The 18,153-nt window shown below is 38.6% G+C and overlaps 2 protein-coding genes across 3 annotated transcripts in view; both read left to right on the plus strand.

Annotated features, from left to right (window-relative positions):
* The window catches only part of LOC133161163 (A disintegrin and metalloproteinase with thrombospondin motifs 16), a 32,489-nt gene extending 24,951 nt beyond the window's left edge, over positions 1 to 7,538 (plus strand). For both annotated transcript variants that reach the window (XM_061289434.1, XM_061289435.1), the window contains 7 exons: positions 268 to 394; positions 3,606 to 3,807; positions 4,502 to 4,696; positions 4,812 to 4,868; positions 4,986 to 5,183; positions 5,300 to 5,447; positions 5,784 to 7,538. In XM_061289434.1, the coding sequence (XP_061145418.1) occupies positions 268 to 394; positions 3,606 to 3,807; positions 4,502 to 4,696; positions 4,812 to 4,868; positions 4,986 to 5,183; positions 5,300 to 5,447; positions 5,784 to 5,899 (1,043 nt within the window). In that variant the 3' untranslated portion in view covers positions 5,900 to 7,538. The remainder of the gene's footprint in view (positions 1 to 267; positions 395 to 3,605; positions 3,808 to 4,501; positions 4,697 to 4,811; positions 4,869 to 4,985; positions 5,184 to 5,299; positions 5,448 to 5,783) is intronic.
* Positions 7,539 to 9,709: 2,171 nt separating this feature from the next.
* ice1 (KIAA0947-like (H. sapiens)) lies at positions 9,710 to 17,767 on the plus strand. Its single transcript, XM_061288982.1, has 20 exons — positions 9,710 to 9,917; positions 10,014 to 10,072; positions 10,272 to 10,383; positions 10,924 to 11,000; positions 11,085 to 11,122; positions 11,224 to 11,306; positions 11,387 to 11,463; positions 11,552 to 11,589; positions 11,675 to 11,757; positions 11,850 to 11,886; positions 11,997 to 12,053; positions 12,147 to 12,230; positions 12,330 to 12,649; positions 12,744 to 15,041; positions 15,208 to 15,367; positions 15,597 to 15,757; positions 15,991 to 16,181; positions 16,349 to 16,449; positions 16,542 to 16,640; positions 16,770 to 17,767. The coding sequence occupies exons 1-20, from the start codon at positions 9,828 to 9,830 to the stop codon at positions 16,943 to 16,945; spliced, it is 4,341 nt and encodes a 1,446-aa protein (XP_061144966.1). The 5' UTR covers positions 9,710 to 9,827; the 3' UTR covers positions 16,946 to 17,767.
* The last annotated feature ends 386 nt before the right edge of the window (positions 17,768 to 18,153 follow it).

The raw sequence follows: 18,153 nt of genomic DNA on the forward strand, positions 1-18,153 counted from the left end.
CTAAATCAATTCAACTCCAGTACTGGCAGATCTGTGGCTGGAGTGGCAGCGCATATTTATGAATTTCTTGAATAGCTCTATTGTTATTTATGAGCGTTATACACTGTCTCTATATACTATATAAAAATGGAGATTTATTGTTGTGGTGCATGTTTAATAAAAGCAGGTATTTTTGGACTCAGTGGGTGATTGACCTTTTGTACTGTATATTTTGTACTCATTCATGGTTCTTCTAATTATAAATATGGCAACATATTCCTCACACAGGCCAAATGAACACCAAGGCAGCATGTTACAAAGACATGCGAGTGCAAGTGAATACATCATACTGTAACCCTAGATCGAGGCCAACTACTGGAATGATGCCTTGCAACATCCAACCATGCCCTGCCAGGTGAGTCCTTAGCAGATAAAGGTGGTGGGGGATTTAAACATTTGCGCCAAAGGGTCCAACCACAATAATGGAAGAATGTATTTTCCTACCTTTTTGGACAGAATCACGAATGTCAGATAATGACATCATTTTTTCCCTCACTGCTTTGTGTATTTGGCCACAATAATTGCCACACATCTGCTCTAATAATAATAAAAAAAAATCAATGTAGAAGAAACAATGTAAAGCAGAGACTGCTTTTCCCACCCTTTCCCAATCCAGTTAAACACCTGTTGCATAATGATACCTTCTTTCCTTTCATATCGTGGAAAAATGATTTCTATTTTAGCTTACACATGCATGTGAGAAACAAAGAGAGAAGGGAAGTTCCAGTTGTGTTATGTTTATTTGATCCATTTATTCATCCTTTAGCCAATTTTCTACGAAACCTCCTCATAAACTGTCAGTACTGGTTAGCTTCTGTGTTTGTTTGGAACAGAGAGAGGACCATTTCACATCTGGATCCTTAAGCTGATAACAAAACATTAACCGCATCTAGATCTCAAGAGACATTCCTTTTGAATGTTGCTTGTGATATTCGAGTAGAATGACAATGCAATGTTAGCTTTATTAGTTTATATATATTAAAAAACAAACAAAAAACAACAACATTGCGATACACTGGTTGACCTCTGTTTTTGCATTCATAAATTTTGTTTCCCACGAGTAGTTATCAATTTCATTCCAGGGACTGTTGCATTCTTAACTCCACAGGCAAATGTTACGTTTCAAAAGTGTGGAATTAAGTAAGCCTCTGTTAATAATATGTACGACAGAAAAAAACAGTTACTCTTACCTTTAAGAAAACAATAAAATTATTAACCTTAAAGGCATATTTCTTGAATAAAATAGTGAGATTCCAAATTATTTTACTTTAGGTAAACCTTAGGACAAATTTTGCATTTATTTATTCATTGTTTTGTTCTGTGTGCGATTGGCTGGCTACCAGTTCAGGGTGTATCCCGCCTACTGCTGGGATAGGCCCCGGCACACCCGCGACCCTCATGAGGATAAGCGGTTCAGAAAATGGATGGATGGATAGATGTTTTGATTTTTACGTGCTGCTGGAAAAGTGATCCAGATTTGAACATGCTTATTAACATGCTTATGAATACGCTTTTTATTGGTTATGAAACCAGAAAGACAAACAAAATGTGCGCTTCTGAATAATTTGTTGGAACAGTTACATTTATTCACGGGAGTTGAGCTGAGATATGTACAACAGATGCATATTAAGACACCATCTTTGGAAAACAATAGGAGAATTCAATGCGACTATATTAGATGTCCATCTCTAAGACTAACAACACAGTTTATCTGTTTTTGAGAGCTGCTGTTAAAGTTTTTTTCCTTTGGGGCTCTTCTTTAAGTACTCCCATGTAGTCCCATAGCTGTGTTTTGGATTATTCGCCAAATACTTGCGAGTGGACATTGCTGAAAAAGATGATGTGCCTTTTTAAATGAAAGGATTTACTGTAACTGAGACACTGACCTCATCTTAATTGTCGGAGTCTGACAAAGAATTGATAAAGTGTTTTTGGCCATGTTGTGATCAAGATGTTGCTTTAAAACATCTTGATCAAGAACATGACCAAGACTAAACAATGAGCGAGTCCGTGTGCTGCTATGTATGCAGGAATATCTTCTTATGAGAACGCGATAAGAACATTTTGGAACGTTAAGAACTCTCAAGAACTGACCAAAGTCAGTAGCATGCATGTAGTCCAATTGAATACGACACCAACCAACAACCATAATAAAAAAATCTCTAACAGGTCCCAGCAAATTTTTCCATTTTGTATTACCATTATATCATATTACATTATGATCTTTTTTTTTTAAAACGCTCTTGTATGTATTTGATTTGACCTTGAAGGTTTTGCCAGCATACGTAAATGATAACACGTAGTAGTGATGACAAGTACACGTTGGGTGGATTTTCAAATGATGATTGGGGAAATGGAGGGCGGGGTACTGGGAGAAATGATAAACCCTGTGACAAAAGATTAATATACTTGCACTCTACATTTGAGGTCACGAGGTGTATTGCCAGCTTACTTTTAATTAGTCTCTGAATAAATATTAAGTAGTTATGCAGTAAAAATTAAAAACGATGCACATGGTTGTTTCACAATAAGAGTTATGAGACGATAAGTCTTGCAGCACATTTGTTAAGTAGCCTTGACTAAATATGAGCAATAAAAACCACATGTGGTGTTTACTTCTAGCGGGGATGAGCCCAGAGATAAGAAAAGTAGGGGTTAAAACACATGGCTTTTAGTTCCAGTCAAAAAGCTTTGAGTTTGGATTGTTATGACTTGCTCTGAAGCCAGTCAGCCATGAACAAATGTTGAACTGCTCGGTGAGTTAAGCCTGTGGGCCATATTGCATGCAATGTGTCAGGTGTCAAAGATAGCAAAAAAAAAAAAAAGAAAAATCGCACAATTACAGTGGTGGATTATCTTTCTTGTCAGTGCTCTGCCACTTTTCTTTGAACTTTCATAGGATTATTGTTCATTGTTGTGGTAACAAGGTGCAAGTAGGAATCTTGGCTCAGGCCTTTTTGTGTTGTTAAGCATGACACAAAGTAAATGGATGGGTGGATGCTCATGGGCAAGATGGCCAAGATAGCTGTCATAAAAACTTACATTTTGTAATAATAGTGACATTTTTTCAAATAGTGCAATGTAAATTACCCAAGGTGAGATTTCTTTAATTTATTTAAAATAACTTTGCTGCGTCGGTGGGCTTTGTCACTACTCTGCCATGCATCGGAGGGTATTCACGCAGATAACGTTTTGCTACAGTTTCTTTTTTTCTTTTGAAACAGATGACAAGTAAGAGCTGCAGAAACATTTGAAGTGTTGCATGCAAGTTGAGCACCATATGCATGCTTACCATTGACATATCTTTGTGATCAATTGTCCAATACAATCTGTAATATTTTGTTTCTTATTTGTATTTCTTATTGACACCCCCAAAAAAATATTAAACTATACCTACAGTTGACCATAACTTTCTTATCAAACACAAAAGTTATAAAATATCACTTTATGAGGAATTATATTTTCTATTGTGTAGTTATCACTGTCATTTGTGAATTCCTGCCATATGAATAAGGGCTTGGGAGGCTGGACTTGTTGACTCAGCAGGCAATGTTGTGTTTTCCCAGCTGGTCTTTGGGGGCATGGGGAGCCTGCAGTCAGAGTTGTGGAGGAGGGGAGCAGACACGGCAGGTCCAATGCGTCCAAAAAAGTCAGACCAAAGATGACATCCTTGCTGACTCTTACTGTTCTCAGCAATCTCCAGTCAGGAGGCAGCCCTGCAGCACCCAGAGTTGTCCACCAATTTGGACCACAAGCCCATGGTCACAGGTGAATATAAGGTCACCTTGACACATCTAGTGTCGATGAGCTATACATATGTGAGATAACACAAACACAAGTGGAACAAAACTTTTTTTCAATGCAGAAACACAACTCTTCCTGCTGTGCTCAATGGGGAGTTAAAAAAACCTTTAACCTGGGACTTCACTGTGTTTTATGACTATGATCTCAACAACTTTAAACTCATATGGGCCCATTGAGATCTGCTCTATTACGACATGTCTGAATCCTATACAACGTTTTGTCACCCCAAATATATGCACTACTTTGCAGAAGTGGTGTTCTAACACTGTGACACGCTGTGCCACTATAGAGACTCATTCACATGACTTTGGCAAAACTCTTTCAAGATGTTGATAAAGGTACTTGGCATCATAATAGATATTAAGAGAATTGGAGGACTATTTCAAAGAACATACTGAGGAAATGTGTCACTCTTTGGAAAATGTGGATTGTTTTTCACCTTGCTTTTGGTATGCTATGTCCAGAGAAGCTTCTTCGCTTTTAATTTGAATGTGGCACAACAGTGGTCATTTTCTTTTGAACCATAGGAAAACATATAGCAAATATCCGAACCGAAAGTAGATATATACATTTTTTATTTATTTCCTTAATTTCAATTACTTAGAAGGGCATCAAGTTTAAACTGTGACGTAATGAGCAATCTTGTTTTCTGTTACAGTGTTCCCGCAAATGCGGTCATGGCCTGAGGAAGAGGACAGTGTTGTGTACAAGAATAATCACAGGTACACAGTCTCAGACTCTGCAAGATAGTTTGTGCGTAGGCTTGCCGAAACCTGCTAGTCAAGAATCCTGCTTCGTCAAGCGCTGCCAGAAACAACGCAAAGTCCAGTGGTTTGTCTCAACGTGGCAAGAGGTAATTTTTAAGGAGTTGTGATGGAGCTAATATGAAATTGTGCTAGGGTTGTATACATTTGTTAATTGTTTACAAACTATTCCCCTCATCCCTGTTCTTTATTTTTTATTTTCAGTGTTCAGTAACATGTGACCGCGGGTATCAAGCACGTTTCATCAAGTGTGCTGAAAAGGTATTTGTTTATAATACAGACTGAATAGACCTAACTTGAAACAATAGATTTTCTCCCCAAGTTTTATGACAGTCACAGCTTCTAGTTACTAAGATCCTAATTTTTGGTTCCCTAAAGGATGCCGCCGGCAAGTACAGAGAACTTGCCGCCAAACGGTGCCAGCATATCCCAAGGCCCAAAGTGGCACTCCATCGGCCCTGCTTCTTAACTGAGTGTCTAGTGCGCACAACCCCATCAGTCCAGCGGTGGAATGCACATCATCATCCACCTTTACCTCTCCCAAGACATGAATGGCACGCATCTCCTTGGTCTGAGGTAAGGGAGAAAATGTACAATCTGAAATGTTTCCATCTCCTCACAAAAGAATATAGTACATTTAGTTAAATCAATTTATGCATCACTCATATGATCATTTGTCTTTCTGCTATCAGTGTACAGTGACATGTGGTGGTGGAGTGCAGGCGAGGACAGTCCAATGCCTAGCACATAGAAAACCCTCATCTGCCTGCGCCCTCCATCTAAAACCATCACTGTCTCAGGCTTGTAATACCAACTTCTGCCCACAACCTGATAAAAAGGGTATGGAACCTCCTCTATGACTAAAATGTATACAGCATAGTCACTGCAATTAATAATGTACAGTTTTTATTCATACAGTCAGAGAGGTATTAACAATTTATTTTAAAAATGTAGAACTTTGTAGGTACAACACACTAAAGAGTTATTGTGGAAGACCCTCAATCGGTAAAATCAGATCAAAATCGGCAAATGAAAATTGAAATCCTCACATCCCTAATCAAATAAATGTGCTCTTCCAATAGTTATATCGGGTTGATGTTGTATGTACTCAAACTATTTGACAGGATCAAAATAATTGCTGACTGTGCAAACACATTTCCTATTTCTTCTCCACAGATGTGGCCTGTTGGGATTACTTCCATTGGTGTTATCTGGTGCCACAGCATGGCGTGTGCAACCACAAGTTTTATGGAAAGCAGTGCTGCCATTCCTGTTCAAATTCTAACCTGTAATCACGGAAGAGTATCTATGTGATGCAGACAGGAAGCTAGTTAAGATAGTCAAAAGACTATTCTTAATGCCTATGCTTGAAAAGTCGTATTGATGTGTGCTTGTGCGACGCACACGGACAATAGAAGTTCCAGCGAGCTGCAACCATTTTTTTTCTTTCCTTGCGATGCTGGACATCAGAAAACCAGAAGTACTACACAGGAATGTGATCAAGACTGTGCTTGAAGAACTTAGATCTTTGGAGAAATAAACTGGTAAACTCTCCGCCGGGAAAAAGAGGAATCCCAGAAAATGTTCTTGTCATGTCCCCCATCTGAAGGAGACAAGTTCAAACATCTGATGCGTCCTTGTTGGCAGACAATCCTTGACAATACTTAAGAGCTATTGAAAAGGGACATAGCTAAATCATTTTACTGTAAAGCTCAAAGTCCAAAGTGGGTTTTGTATTAGCTGGTTAAAATATGATTTTTCATATTCAAAAGGTGGGGAAAAAAAAACTTGGATATTTGAGGTACTAGTTTTATACTCAACGGTGCTACAATGTTGTTGTTTGTCACCATTAAAAAGTGACAACATCAAGTTTCATGAATGAGCAAAATAATTGTTGACCCATGCTCTGTATCTTTATTTATTAGCTGTACAATACATCATTGCAGCAGAAATGTATTAATAAGCAGTATAACTGTGAACAATTATTACTCTACCATTAGCCCATTCATTTTTTTGTATACTGTTTCATTAGAAGCTGACAAATATGAGGTGCACAATTTTTGTTTTTCATATTGATACCAATAAATTCCTGTTTCTCAAAACTGATCCAGATAACTCATAACTTACTCATTCTTTTATTATATTTTTATTTTGAGTGAATAGTTGGTTGTCCAAACCTGGAGGAAAGAAATATTCCATAGGTTTGTCCTAACCAAATATGACTTTGCTATTGGTATATAAAAAATCTAAAACTAGATTTCTCAAATTGGACATTTATTTTCTTTTAAAAAAAGCAAATACTTTGTTTTGAATGGATTATCAAGTGTAAACTTTAGCCATAATTTAGTGCCTAAGAAAACGATAAAGTAAATGAATGTCAAATAGGGTGTTCACAATTCACTGGGCCGTCCCTCTCAATATGCACTACGTTTCTTTCTGACGTTCAGTAAACTCAGAAGAGGAGAGTTTACTACAGGCCTCTATAGAAAGCAGCACATGATTTTTTTTTTCAACTAAAAAGTATTAAAGCTTTATATTAAATGCAAAGTACTGCTTCATTGGATCTTCATTTTTATATGTTATCGGATTTTTTGACATCTAATCGTAATGCCAAAATCAGTGCGATAATAGTTGGGTCAATAATTATCATGCATCCCTAATTTATTTTTAATTAAATAATGTATGTTTGACACCTGACAATCAACAACAGATGGTATGTCCAAGTTTTAAGATGTATGATAACCTTTTTAATTGCTAACTATATTTTCTTCAAATCCCACAATAAATCAGAGTGTGAGGTCAGTGTGAACGCGTTACAGTAATACATGTTCAATACCTTGGTCTATTCTGGCTATAGAATAACTGACAGGTAATGACTTGTGCAATGTTGCAGCAATGTTTACAATGTTAATAAAAGAACAATTAAATGTACGTCATGTACATGTTTCGGCTCTTTCTAAGATACAACAGATTTTATTTAGAGTTGACACTCATTCAGAGTGAAATTTGTGAAAAGTCAAAATGCTTGTCTGTTTTCTTTGAAGAGTATTCCATGACAGCCAGCTTCTCGTCAATGCATTATCGTGTTAGTGTTGTGCTTTGGCGAGACATTTCATTCTAATTAATCTAAACCATCTGTGAGTGCTGTGTAATGCATTTTATTATATTCAGAGACACAGTTAGGCTTTATTAATTCATTCCATTTTATGGGAAATGAGCCACACACGTTGTCAAACTGAAGATTGCGGAATTTTCTGTCTGCTCCCTCGTCAAGTCAAAACTTGATTTAATTGTTTATGGCCAGAGAAGAGAACAACTTTCAAAGTAGTATTTATAGTGAAAAAAGCAGTTTCACAATACCAGAAGAAGAGAGAGGGCTCAGGATAAAGTGTTTTTGTTTTTGCAACAATGGCTTTCAGACAGCAACTTCCTGTAAACAATCATGTGTGATCAAGATAAATCCGGTAAAAGGCAAGGCATTACTCAAAACTGGTCTTACTTAGCCCAGATCAAAACTTTGCTATCTGTGACTTTATCTGTTTAGGAACATTAGTCCTTTTGCCACTCAGGTGGTGCACCTAAAGATACAGTTATCTTTCCATCAGGAACTTTAGTTGAATGGCATCAATCCAAGACAACCTCCCACACCGCTGAAAGGACTGCAGCACTGCTCATTTCATATCATAAAACCGGCTAGAGAAGTTATCAAATAAATGTCCAGATTTTTAGTTAATAATGACTAACCAGTAGGTTTAAATGTGCACAATTTGTTCTCGTGAATAATTCTTGGTCGTGTCATGGACAACAAAGTTGAATTAAGTTTAATTCTATATCATAACATGGAATTGCTGTATACATTTTAATTAAGGCACATGAGGTTAAGGACCATGCCTGATAATCTCAACGTGGCCCAACACATGGTGACGATAATAGAGCATTGCTACAGTGTACTATTCATGACAACTGTGACAACAGCAATCATGTATTTTTGGGATGCTTGCACATATGTTGGCATAGCCTGCAAGTTTGCGGGAGACAGTCTCGTCAAGCCAGCCGCCACAACGGTTGTTCATAGGCTACTATGCCACGCGCGCCGAGGGTCAACTTCAGGATTGCAAAACAAGTCATAAAAGAAATTCTCCTATTTTGAGTTAAACTGTTCATATCCGACTGCAGGGTAATAGTGTTTCACCAGTCATGAACGTGTCTGGTCTTTTACCTGGGACATGTTTGACCCGTATTACCCTGACAGGACATAAATCAATGGGATGCATAAACTCCTCCACCACGAGAGGGTGACAGCTCCCAGAGGAGGTCATCGTTCTGAGTCACAAAAATGTGACCTTTTTAACAGGTTTTGAGAGTATCTGTAACTTCCTTGTTAATGTTATAGTTTGAGTTTAGGGAAATAAACCCATTAGTTTGAATGGTATGAATGCTGCTGGAAACCCAAATCCCCCCCCCCCCTATCTATCTATCGAACTGTATATGATTTTTTAATTTTTTTTTACCTATATTTTTTTTGTGATACAGTATTTTCTCCCTTTTCTTGGATTGAGCACATGCCCCGAAATGGTAATGAAGCTAGAGCACCCTGATTGACGAGAGGTTATGCTGAGAAGAAGGATGCATAAAGAGTACAACACTACCATCTTCTGGGGATATCTCCTAATGCAAATTGCAAATATATATACACACATACGAGTGGGTCGCACTAAAACTTTAATAGATACCAAACATTTATGTCTCCAATGCCATCATTTCTGTGACTCAACATAATTGTTGACAATTAAAACTATCCATAGTACTTGGTTACAAATGTAATCAGTTGCCGTGACAAGTAGCAAAGCACGCGTCATATCTGTTGTAGTTGCATCGGTCTTGGGAACGCCCTGTTGGTCACTATGAACTGCCAGAATCAATTTGTTTCTAGTCTGGTAGAATAAAGCAACAAGCGAAAGAGGAAGGCGTATAGAAATACTACATTAATTTAGAAACGTTTGTAATTTTTATATAAACTTAGTATTACATTATTTTTCAACAAAAAACATATGTTTTTAGGCTGGCATTACCGCAAGTTTCCTCAGTTGGGTCCTGCCTTAGGTCCTTGGCAACGTCGAGGACGCGAAAATATTTGTTTTGAACATGTGAGGCCACGCTACCGGAATGTAGACCAGAATAAGATCTAGATTTCAATTTAGTTTGTTTTTTGTCAATACCATGATGCCAGGGGACAACCAACCCCAAAGTGTAGCAATAGCCTCGGACGCGACGACGGGAAACTGTCAAAATTGCTCCGTGTTGCACCAGGTCTGACACTCAAAGAAATCTTCAGTTTATTTTTTAATCCGAGTAAATTGGTTTTCATGTCATTTATCATTTGTTTGTCTTTGTCACTTCATACAGAGTTTAGCGGAATACGTGTCATCATTTTTATCACTGAAACAGAAGATTCTGGTTACTGAGTGAGTATTGATTTATGCACTGACATCAGAACAAGATAGAAGACTGTAGGTTTACTGAGTGTAGTTTTTTAACGTATTTGTTATTCCAATTGTCCAAAATAACTTAGCAGACGCTAAACTAACATAAATCAACACAACAAGCTATTCTGTCTCTTGCACGTCCTCCATATTAATTTAAACTTGGATATGTCTTTTTCAGTGATACAATTACTCTGCGACAACAGCACGAAGAGCTTCAAGGTCGATTGGTAACGTTAGAGCAAAAGACAGAGGATTATGAAGCTCTGCAAGCAGAGTTGGCAGAAAAAAAGGTACGAGTTGTCCAGAAAATACAAATTCCTATTGGAAGTAACGTGATGAGGTCAGAGGCGGCGGAATGGGGGGGTCCAAGGGGCATACAACCCACAGACACTGCGTCATAAGCACTCTTAATGAATAGTGGTATTAAATCAAGCAAAATCTCTAGCCTAATTTAGGCTTGTTTAAACCACATTGTTATTAGTGTGTGTGTGTGTGTTTTTCATGATACCGTGACTGTGGGTTGTATGGTAAACGTAGGCCTTCTAGTTATGTCCACCTTTCCAGTATGAGTTTACCTGGTTTGTTGACATCTTTTTGTAGACATTGTTTGTGCCCACCCAGAATGTGTATCTAATTTGGAAAACACTGGTCTGTTTGAGTAACCATGGTACTGTAGTGTTGTGAGTTTTCAGTAACAGTCATGGGTGTCATTAAAAAGGTTCTTTAACATATTTACTTTGCCATATGAATTAGAATTTTTTATTGTACTAAATGTGTTTAAAAGTTGTCTTGCTTTAAATGTGATTATTTTCCAACTTGAATTATTGTAGAGGATTCTTCAGGACTATGGTCAGATCTCTGAAGAGGTTGACAAGTTGAAGCAAGAAAACAGGACTACATTGGCTGAGTAAGTTATTATTCCAACAAAAATCTTGCAGTTCGTATGATTATGGTTGTAATTATTTTTTTCACTTTGTTTCCCTTACTTCAGGAATGGAAAGCTTGAAAACCAACTAAAAGCCATCAAAGGTACTTTGACGTCACACAGTGGAGTGCTAATTTTATGATTATGATATATGCAATTTGCAAGTATTTGTTGTCATTTAATACTGCTTCTGTAAAATATGTAGAACTCATGGAAACTCAGTCACTTGCAAATGCACAACTGAAGCGGGAAAAATCCATGTTAGAAAATGATTTGCTAAATGTCCAAGTAAGTAAAAGTGCACTCTAGAATCAGTTTATGTCAATCTGCGTGTGGCATGTGAAATGTAACATTTTCCGTCTCTGTAGATGTCTTTGAAAACGTCTAAAGAAAATGCAGCTAAAGTTGCAAAATTGATAGAGGATCAAGACAGGATAACAAGCATGTAAGATTTTTTTTTCTTTGTAATCCTCATGTACGCATGTGCCTTTAAGATGTTTGAGGTTCTAACTTACTGTTTTGTCCATTAACAGAAAAGAAAAACTTGCTAATAGTGTTACACTGCTTGAAGGTATTTTAAATATTCTTCTATATTTATAAAGGCAGAAATATGCCTTGAATTTGTTGCATCAGTTTATGTTTCCTTGTTCCTTCAGAATCGGTTTCCCAAAGGAATCATCAAATATCACTGCTGAATAAGGAGAAGGACTTGCTGGAGAGAAGTATTTTGAACCTCCAGGTGCAGTTTATGAAGTAACATTTCTGATTGTGTATGAGGAAAACACTCAAGAATTAATCCTAGTTAATTAAAATGGCATGTTGTATTTACAGGGAAAATTGGTAAAATTGGAGAGAGAAAGAAATAAAGGTAAGAAAAGTCATTGTACTCTGAAATGTATAACTTTACAGTTTACATGCACTTGCACCAGGTGAACAGTGCACACTTGTTACAAACGTGTCTACATTTTCTCTACCCAGAATATAGGAGTATATCAACTCAGGCAAGAACACCTCCAGAACATAAAGTTGACAAAGGTGTGCTGTTGATATGAATTACTTTAGGAATAATATAAACTTCAATATCTTGTAACAAGTTTTAAATATTTCTTGTGGATGCCATTTTTACAGAAAAGATTCGATCACTTCTCGAGCACTTGTGGGCATGTGTGGAACCGGAGCACCTGCAGCCAGCCACCTTGTTGCATTTACATGGTAACATCTCAAGATAAAACTCACTGCAGCTTCCAGCCTTTTAATAATCGCGTGTTCATGTTTTTCATACACATCCTCATTTTTGTTTTGTAATTTTAGGGCACACCTCTCCGCAAAGCAAAGGCATTCCTCAGAGCAATCGATGCCGGACTCCTTTCCACAGTATTAGTGATATCCAAAGATCCCCCAGCCAGACAAAATCCTTTTACACACAGTTGAAAACATCCCCTCGTGTACAAAGAAACAAGAAACAAGCATCTCCGCCAACAATGAGTAAAAAGCTAGCGCAAGAACCCTTTCCAACAAACGACTATCTCCTGTCCGAACAAGTCAAACCAACTGAGACTTTTAACGCACCCAGCCTCGATGACTTGTTGGAATGGTTCAGGCCTCTACCTCACTGCTTGTCGCCACTATCTGTAAGACTATTTACAACGATTCAATTACAGCACTTGCAGTTTTAAACGCAGCGTATGCTTTCTTAATCATCGATTGTTCTCTCATTCCATCCAGGAGAGCGGAACAGAGTATATGGAGACAGAGGAAAAAGAAACAGAACTCGTCACACCCGATCACTGTCTTCATGAAAAGGAGTTTCAGTACACTACATCAAAGTCACACCTTTCTCCAAAACCGCATTCAACAACACCCGAAGAAAGCCCATGTTTGTCTAATGTCACAAAACATGAAATTGAATGCACCTCCAATGTACATGAATCAAGTGTCACCACAGAGCCAAAGGATGCAAGACCCAGCTTGAATGGTGAGGAAGTGCAGATTGAGGGGAACACTGTGGAGCAATTAGTATTGTTATCTACATCGGATCCAGATGTTTCAGTCAAGGATGCTCCAGAAAGTACTATTAATGATGAGCTGTGCTGCGTGGAACCTCACTCTAGTTGTGCTGCGAGCAAGGTACAAGAAAAAGACCATTGTAACTCTACAGAATTACAAGAACAAGCTCAAGGAGAGCCAATCAAAGATGAGCTTGCTATTACAGAGAAAGATGCCAACAAAGTCCATGCCGCTCCTTGTGGGGAATCCCCTAAAGCAAACACTGTAGGCAGCGTGGAAGTATTGGATGTGCCGTCAATTGCTTTCTCAGCTTGCATCAACTCTGTACAGGAGAAAGGCGTATCTGAAAGGAAAAACAACATTCAAGACTCAAGTCCCTCTGTGCCGGAATATCAAAATGGTGGAGATTTAAATCCTGAATATAATGCTGAGCATAATAAAGAGGACTGGGAAATGCAAAAAGATGAACCATCTATATCAAGCTGTGACATTAATTGTAGCATCACAAATACTGAAAGTGAAGACCTACAAGAAAATGAGGGATTATATGCAGACAAACAAGTGCAAGATGCCCAGAAAACAGTAAAAGCTGATGGACCACCTCCGTCAGACTCAAGTAGCAACATACCAGCAGATGAAACCATTTCCAACCAGATACGCTGTGTTACACTGACCAATCTTCAGAATGACACTTTAAGAGAAAAGTCTCCTTCAGACACAACTGTCAACATTGAAAGTCCACATTTGAAACAAAATGTGCATTTGCTGTGCCGTCAATTGAGTCAGTCCTGTTACTCATCCCGCCTCAATAGAAATGTGCCTGAAAACCATGCGAAAACTGTGAAAGATTATCCCGGAGAGCCCGGCAAACCCCTTTCACCAAGCAAAATGCCAGAACATTCTCAGAACAATTGTGTATTGGAAGAGGTTGTTGTCAAAGATTTGCCTCAAGACGCACATTGCAATGGACAATCAGTCACCACTAGAGAGCGTACCTCTGTAGATGTGAATGGACAGAGCCAATCAGAAACCTTTGCTGAAATGCCTGACGCACAAAACCGCGATATGATCCGAAGTAGTACGTCCACGGCTATCATGGTGACGAGCGCAACTACAGAACCCATTGAACGGTTGGAGTCCTTACGTGAAGTTTGGACTGAAATGGGTCCACCACTACCTCCTGTCCTCACTCCTCTGAAGACACCTCCAAAAATAGGCAGAACAATCAATCCCAGGCATGCCATTGGAAAGCTTTCCTTTCCCTCCCCAATTGAGAATACATTGGCCTCACCTTCCACTCAGCTCCAGACCTCGGTGACTCCCGACAGTCTGACAATTTGTTCATCTTCAACTCTCAGCAGTCCCCTTCCTCCAAACGGAGTCCCCTTGTCACCGCTTCAGTTTGGTTCTGCTACCCCAAAACATGCTCTGCCCGTCCCAGGTCGCCTGCCTGCTCCGATAAACTCTTCACCGCAGGATAACTCAATGAGGATTCTCGACAGTATGTACCCAGAAATGTCTGCACGGGCTCGCACGTTGAGCATTCTTCGAGGGAACCTTAGCATTAGCTCTTCAGAAAGTTCACCGCCATCAACTGACAGTCAGACGTCCAGTTTTACAACAGTCACTTCCACCAAGACTGAAATGAGAGGAGAAAAACGAGCTGCCACAGAGTCCCCTCAGCTTAGAAATAGCAAATTCCCCAGGCTAAATGGCAGCTCTCCAAGCGGCAGCCAAGTAGCGCCTGCCTCCTTGACAAACGGCGACTATAATTCAGCATCGCTTCAAACAGCAAAGCACAAACCGCTCAAAAGTGCAGAAACGGTTCTATCAATGGCGTTGGAAGAACCTGCTGAGAAAAGTGTTTGTATCCGCCTTTTGGAGCGTATTGAACATCAGGCATTCGATCTGTTGCCTGTGATCCGAAGCCACATATTTGTTGGTAACCTGCCCACAAAACCTGTGCTGAGAGATGAGGAGAAAGAAGTCATTTCCGAGATTTCTCAAAGCACCTTGGTTAGTATGTTTATTTATTTTACATTCCTGTAGTACTGCATCACACAAGAAGTTGTTTTCAATACTTATTCAACGTACAACTGTTTCAATACTACGCAATGACAAATTCTGACCCTTTCTGTTTGGCTGTGTACTACTGCGTGTTTGTTTTTTTCTTTACCTAAAGGCAGCTGATATGAAGTTGGCTATTTTGGGTAAACTCAAAACAGAAAAGGACATGTGTGAAAAGCACGCACAGGCCCTCTGCAGAGTCTACACAGCCATCTGTCGACAGGAGAGTGATTTTGAAAAGGCTCATATCCTGGCTTACAGCTTGCTCGTTGAAGGTTGGGAATATTCTTTGTCTTGTGCTTTTAGGATTGTGATTGTGATGCATTATGAAGAACTGTCTGCATAGTATGTAGATACAATTAAAATTGAATAAGTTGACCTTACATTGTAAACAGCCAAAGCGTTGTTCAAGCTGTTTCCCTGAAATGAACAACTACAAACATTTGATCATATATCCAACCACTTGAGTCCATGCATTTTAATATTTTCTCTTTCCTGTTGCAGATTTCCCCAATGCCACCAAACTGATTTTGTTTATGGCAACAACATGGCCCAGTGTTTTATCTCACAACAGCCTCCTGTGCCAAGCTGTCCACACGGTCACTAAACTTAAAGCTCCACAAGACCTCTCAAAGTTCCTGTCAGCATACCTCGGATGGGAAAAGGTAAAGGAAGGCATCAAACAAAACTTTGATAGCCTGTATTTAAAATACAGCAAGTTACAACTTACTGTAATGCTTACATTAGATTGTCTAACCAATCTTACAGAATTCTGTGTTGGCTAGTTAACAAATTGTACAAACACATTATTTGTATATAACGCTCTTAACATGAAGTCATGTTGTGTGTCAAATTAAAGAGGCCCACCGAAACTGAACCTCTCTCTGTTTCCCAACAGAAGCCACCCTGTGATATTGACCCTCTGATTTCTAAGACACTGTCAGAGATGAAGTCAGGTTCCAGGCTGTATTTCTTGAAACACAGTCGTTATGGTACCGACCTGGGAACAGAGGCTTGGGAACAGGTCTTCACTTTGCATCTCCTTTGTGCACAAAAGTCATGGGAATGGGTCTATGACAATGTCTTGAGGTACAAAATCATTTTGAAATTGCCCTCCACCTATTTGTAATTAAAAATCTGAAACTGATATTTGCACACACTGAAATTAACTTGGAATGTCTTGCTTAAGTATTGTGATTCATTATTTTTTTCCGGAACGGAGCACTGTTCTCAATAATCTTTTTCTGCACTTCCAGTAAAGAGTTGTGGCCACTTATGAACAGCTGGATGTCACAGCCTCGAGATCAGCAAGTGCCAATCTCTGATGAGACGGTTGCGACCGTCCTCCGGCTAATTGGTTAGTTGTGTTTGGTACTCACACTTTTTCCCACCATCAACAATGACGCAAATCAGCATTTATTTATTTATTGTATTGATTGATTTGAACAGGGATGCTAGGTCAGCTGGGAATCAAGGAGAAGAACATCTCTTCAGTGTTAACTGTGGCCAATGTCATCAATACCTTTGGGAGGCACTGCCAAAGTGAAGGTATGAAACAAGAGCAAAAAGCTAAATTATTCACATTATTGTCTGGCGTCCCAACAACCAAATACAGCACAGTGTGGATTCTATGATGACCAAGACTTCTAATTTCAGTGTTTTTATTTTCATGGCCAGGTATACCGTGGGAAGTGCAGTTAGCAGCTGTGTACTGCATGTTTGACTTGTCCCCATGCAACCCCAAACAGGCCCTGGACGGACTTGCAGGTTGGCGAGAAGAAGCATCACAAAATGTTCCCTCGTTTGTCACGAGCTGCATTTTTCAGCTTGGCTCAATCTGCAGACAGGTCTAGAAATGAGTGATGTGTGTTTCACAAAGACTTGGTTATTTACAAAACCGCTACATAATTTATTTCAAAACATAAAAGGAGTGATATCATTTTGCACATCTCCAGTGTATGCTTTGCAAATTTCAGTCTTTCATGAAAGCATAATATTCCCGAAGGACATGTAAGGTATCAACAGACTCTTCAAAGCTATTTCTGGAGGAATTTGAAAAGAAAGGTAACATTGGGTAATGTAATGACCCAAGGCATGCTGTGCACGTTTACTGTTATTAGTTTTACACTCCTGTCCAGTCATCTGCACATCGTATTGATTTGAAGTTTGTTTTTTGTTATTTTAATGGCTATTCATTTTCAGACCGGACAAGCAAAATTACATGGAACAAACATTGTAGTTTGTATTATTTCTGAATAAGTATTTTAACTATTAACCTTCTGTCCAACAGACACAGGCATTGAGTTGTGGTGAGTCAACATTTTAGCTTGTTAATTACGTTGATCTATGTACGGCAAACTGATGTATCATGTAAATACGTTTTCTATGAAAAGTGCACCAACAGTAAATGTACAGTTTCAGATTATTTATTTTTGTTATTAAAGGTAACGTTTTTTTGATACATTCTGTGTTTTTGACATGCCAAGACTCGTGTGTAAGGATACTGTTTAGTATATGTAAACATGTACCCTAACCCTTTTACTGTATGATGCAGCTATCCTGCACTGGTTACTAAAGACACATTTAACAGTAACTTAATACGGTCTTTCAAAGTAAAATGTACTATGTACATTGTTGGAAACTCTCATTTGAAATAAAGCCACCAATGATGAAAACATTGTAATTTTAGTGGTGTACATATGTACTTTTTCATTGAGATTGGTTGGTTTACCTCAGAAAAGCAAATTTCAATTGTTGGTGAATTGTCTCCAGCATTCATTATTAATGCAACTATGCATTGAAGTCTCAAGTTATTGAATAAAGGTGTTGTGGGCTCATATTTGCCCACGTTGGAAAGCATTGTTTTTTTGAATTGGGATTGTTTTGTTCATGTTAGTACTTCTTGTAAATCCTGGAATCATATTAGTTGCGTTTTTATTCCAAGAAATCGTGCATGCTTTGAATTTTTGTATGAACCATTTCTAAAATTGAAACAAGTGTCCTGTAAAGCCAACCTAAACTATTTCCAATTTCCGGCGTAAACTTTTGGTGCTCCGTCCGC

This window comes from Syngnathus typhle, linkage group LG10 (assembly GCF_033458585.1).
Source record: "Syngnathus typhle isolate RoL2023-S1 ecotype Sweden linkage group LG10, RoL_Styp_1.0, whole genome shotgun sequence".
Lineage (NCBI taxonomy): Eukaryota > Metazoa > Chordata > Actinopteri > Syngnathiformes > Syngnathidae > Syngnathus > Syngnathus typhle.

Bases quoted from the DNA above. Each gene is read 5' to 3' on its own strand.
- ice1 (XM_061288982.1), top strand. From the start codon at position 9,828: ATGATGCCAGGGGACAACCAACCCCAAAGTGTAGCAATAGCCTCGGAC. The intron at 11,123-11,223 runs GTACTTTGACGT...TAAAATATGTAG, and splicing joins CCAACTAAAAGCCATCAAAG to AACTCATGGAAACTCAGTCA. The intron at 11,307-11,386 runs GTAAGTAAAAGT...CCGTCTCTGTAG, and splicing joins ATGATTTGCTAAATGTCCAA to ATGTCTTTGAAAACGTCTAA.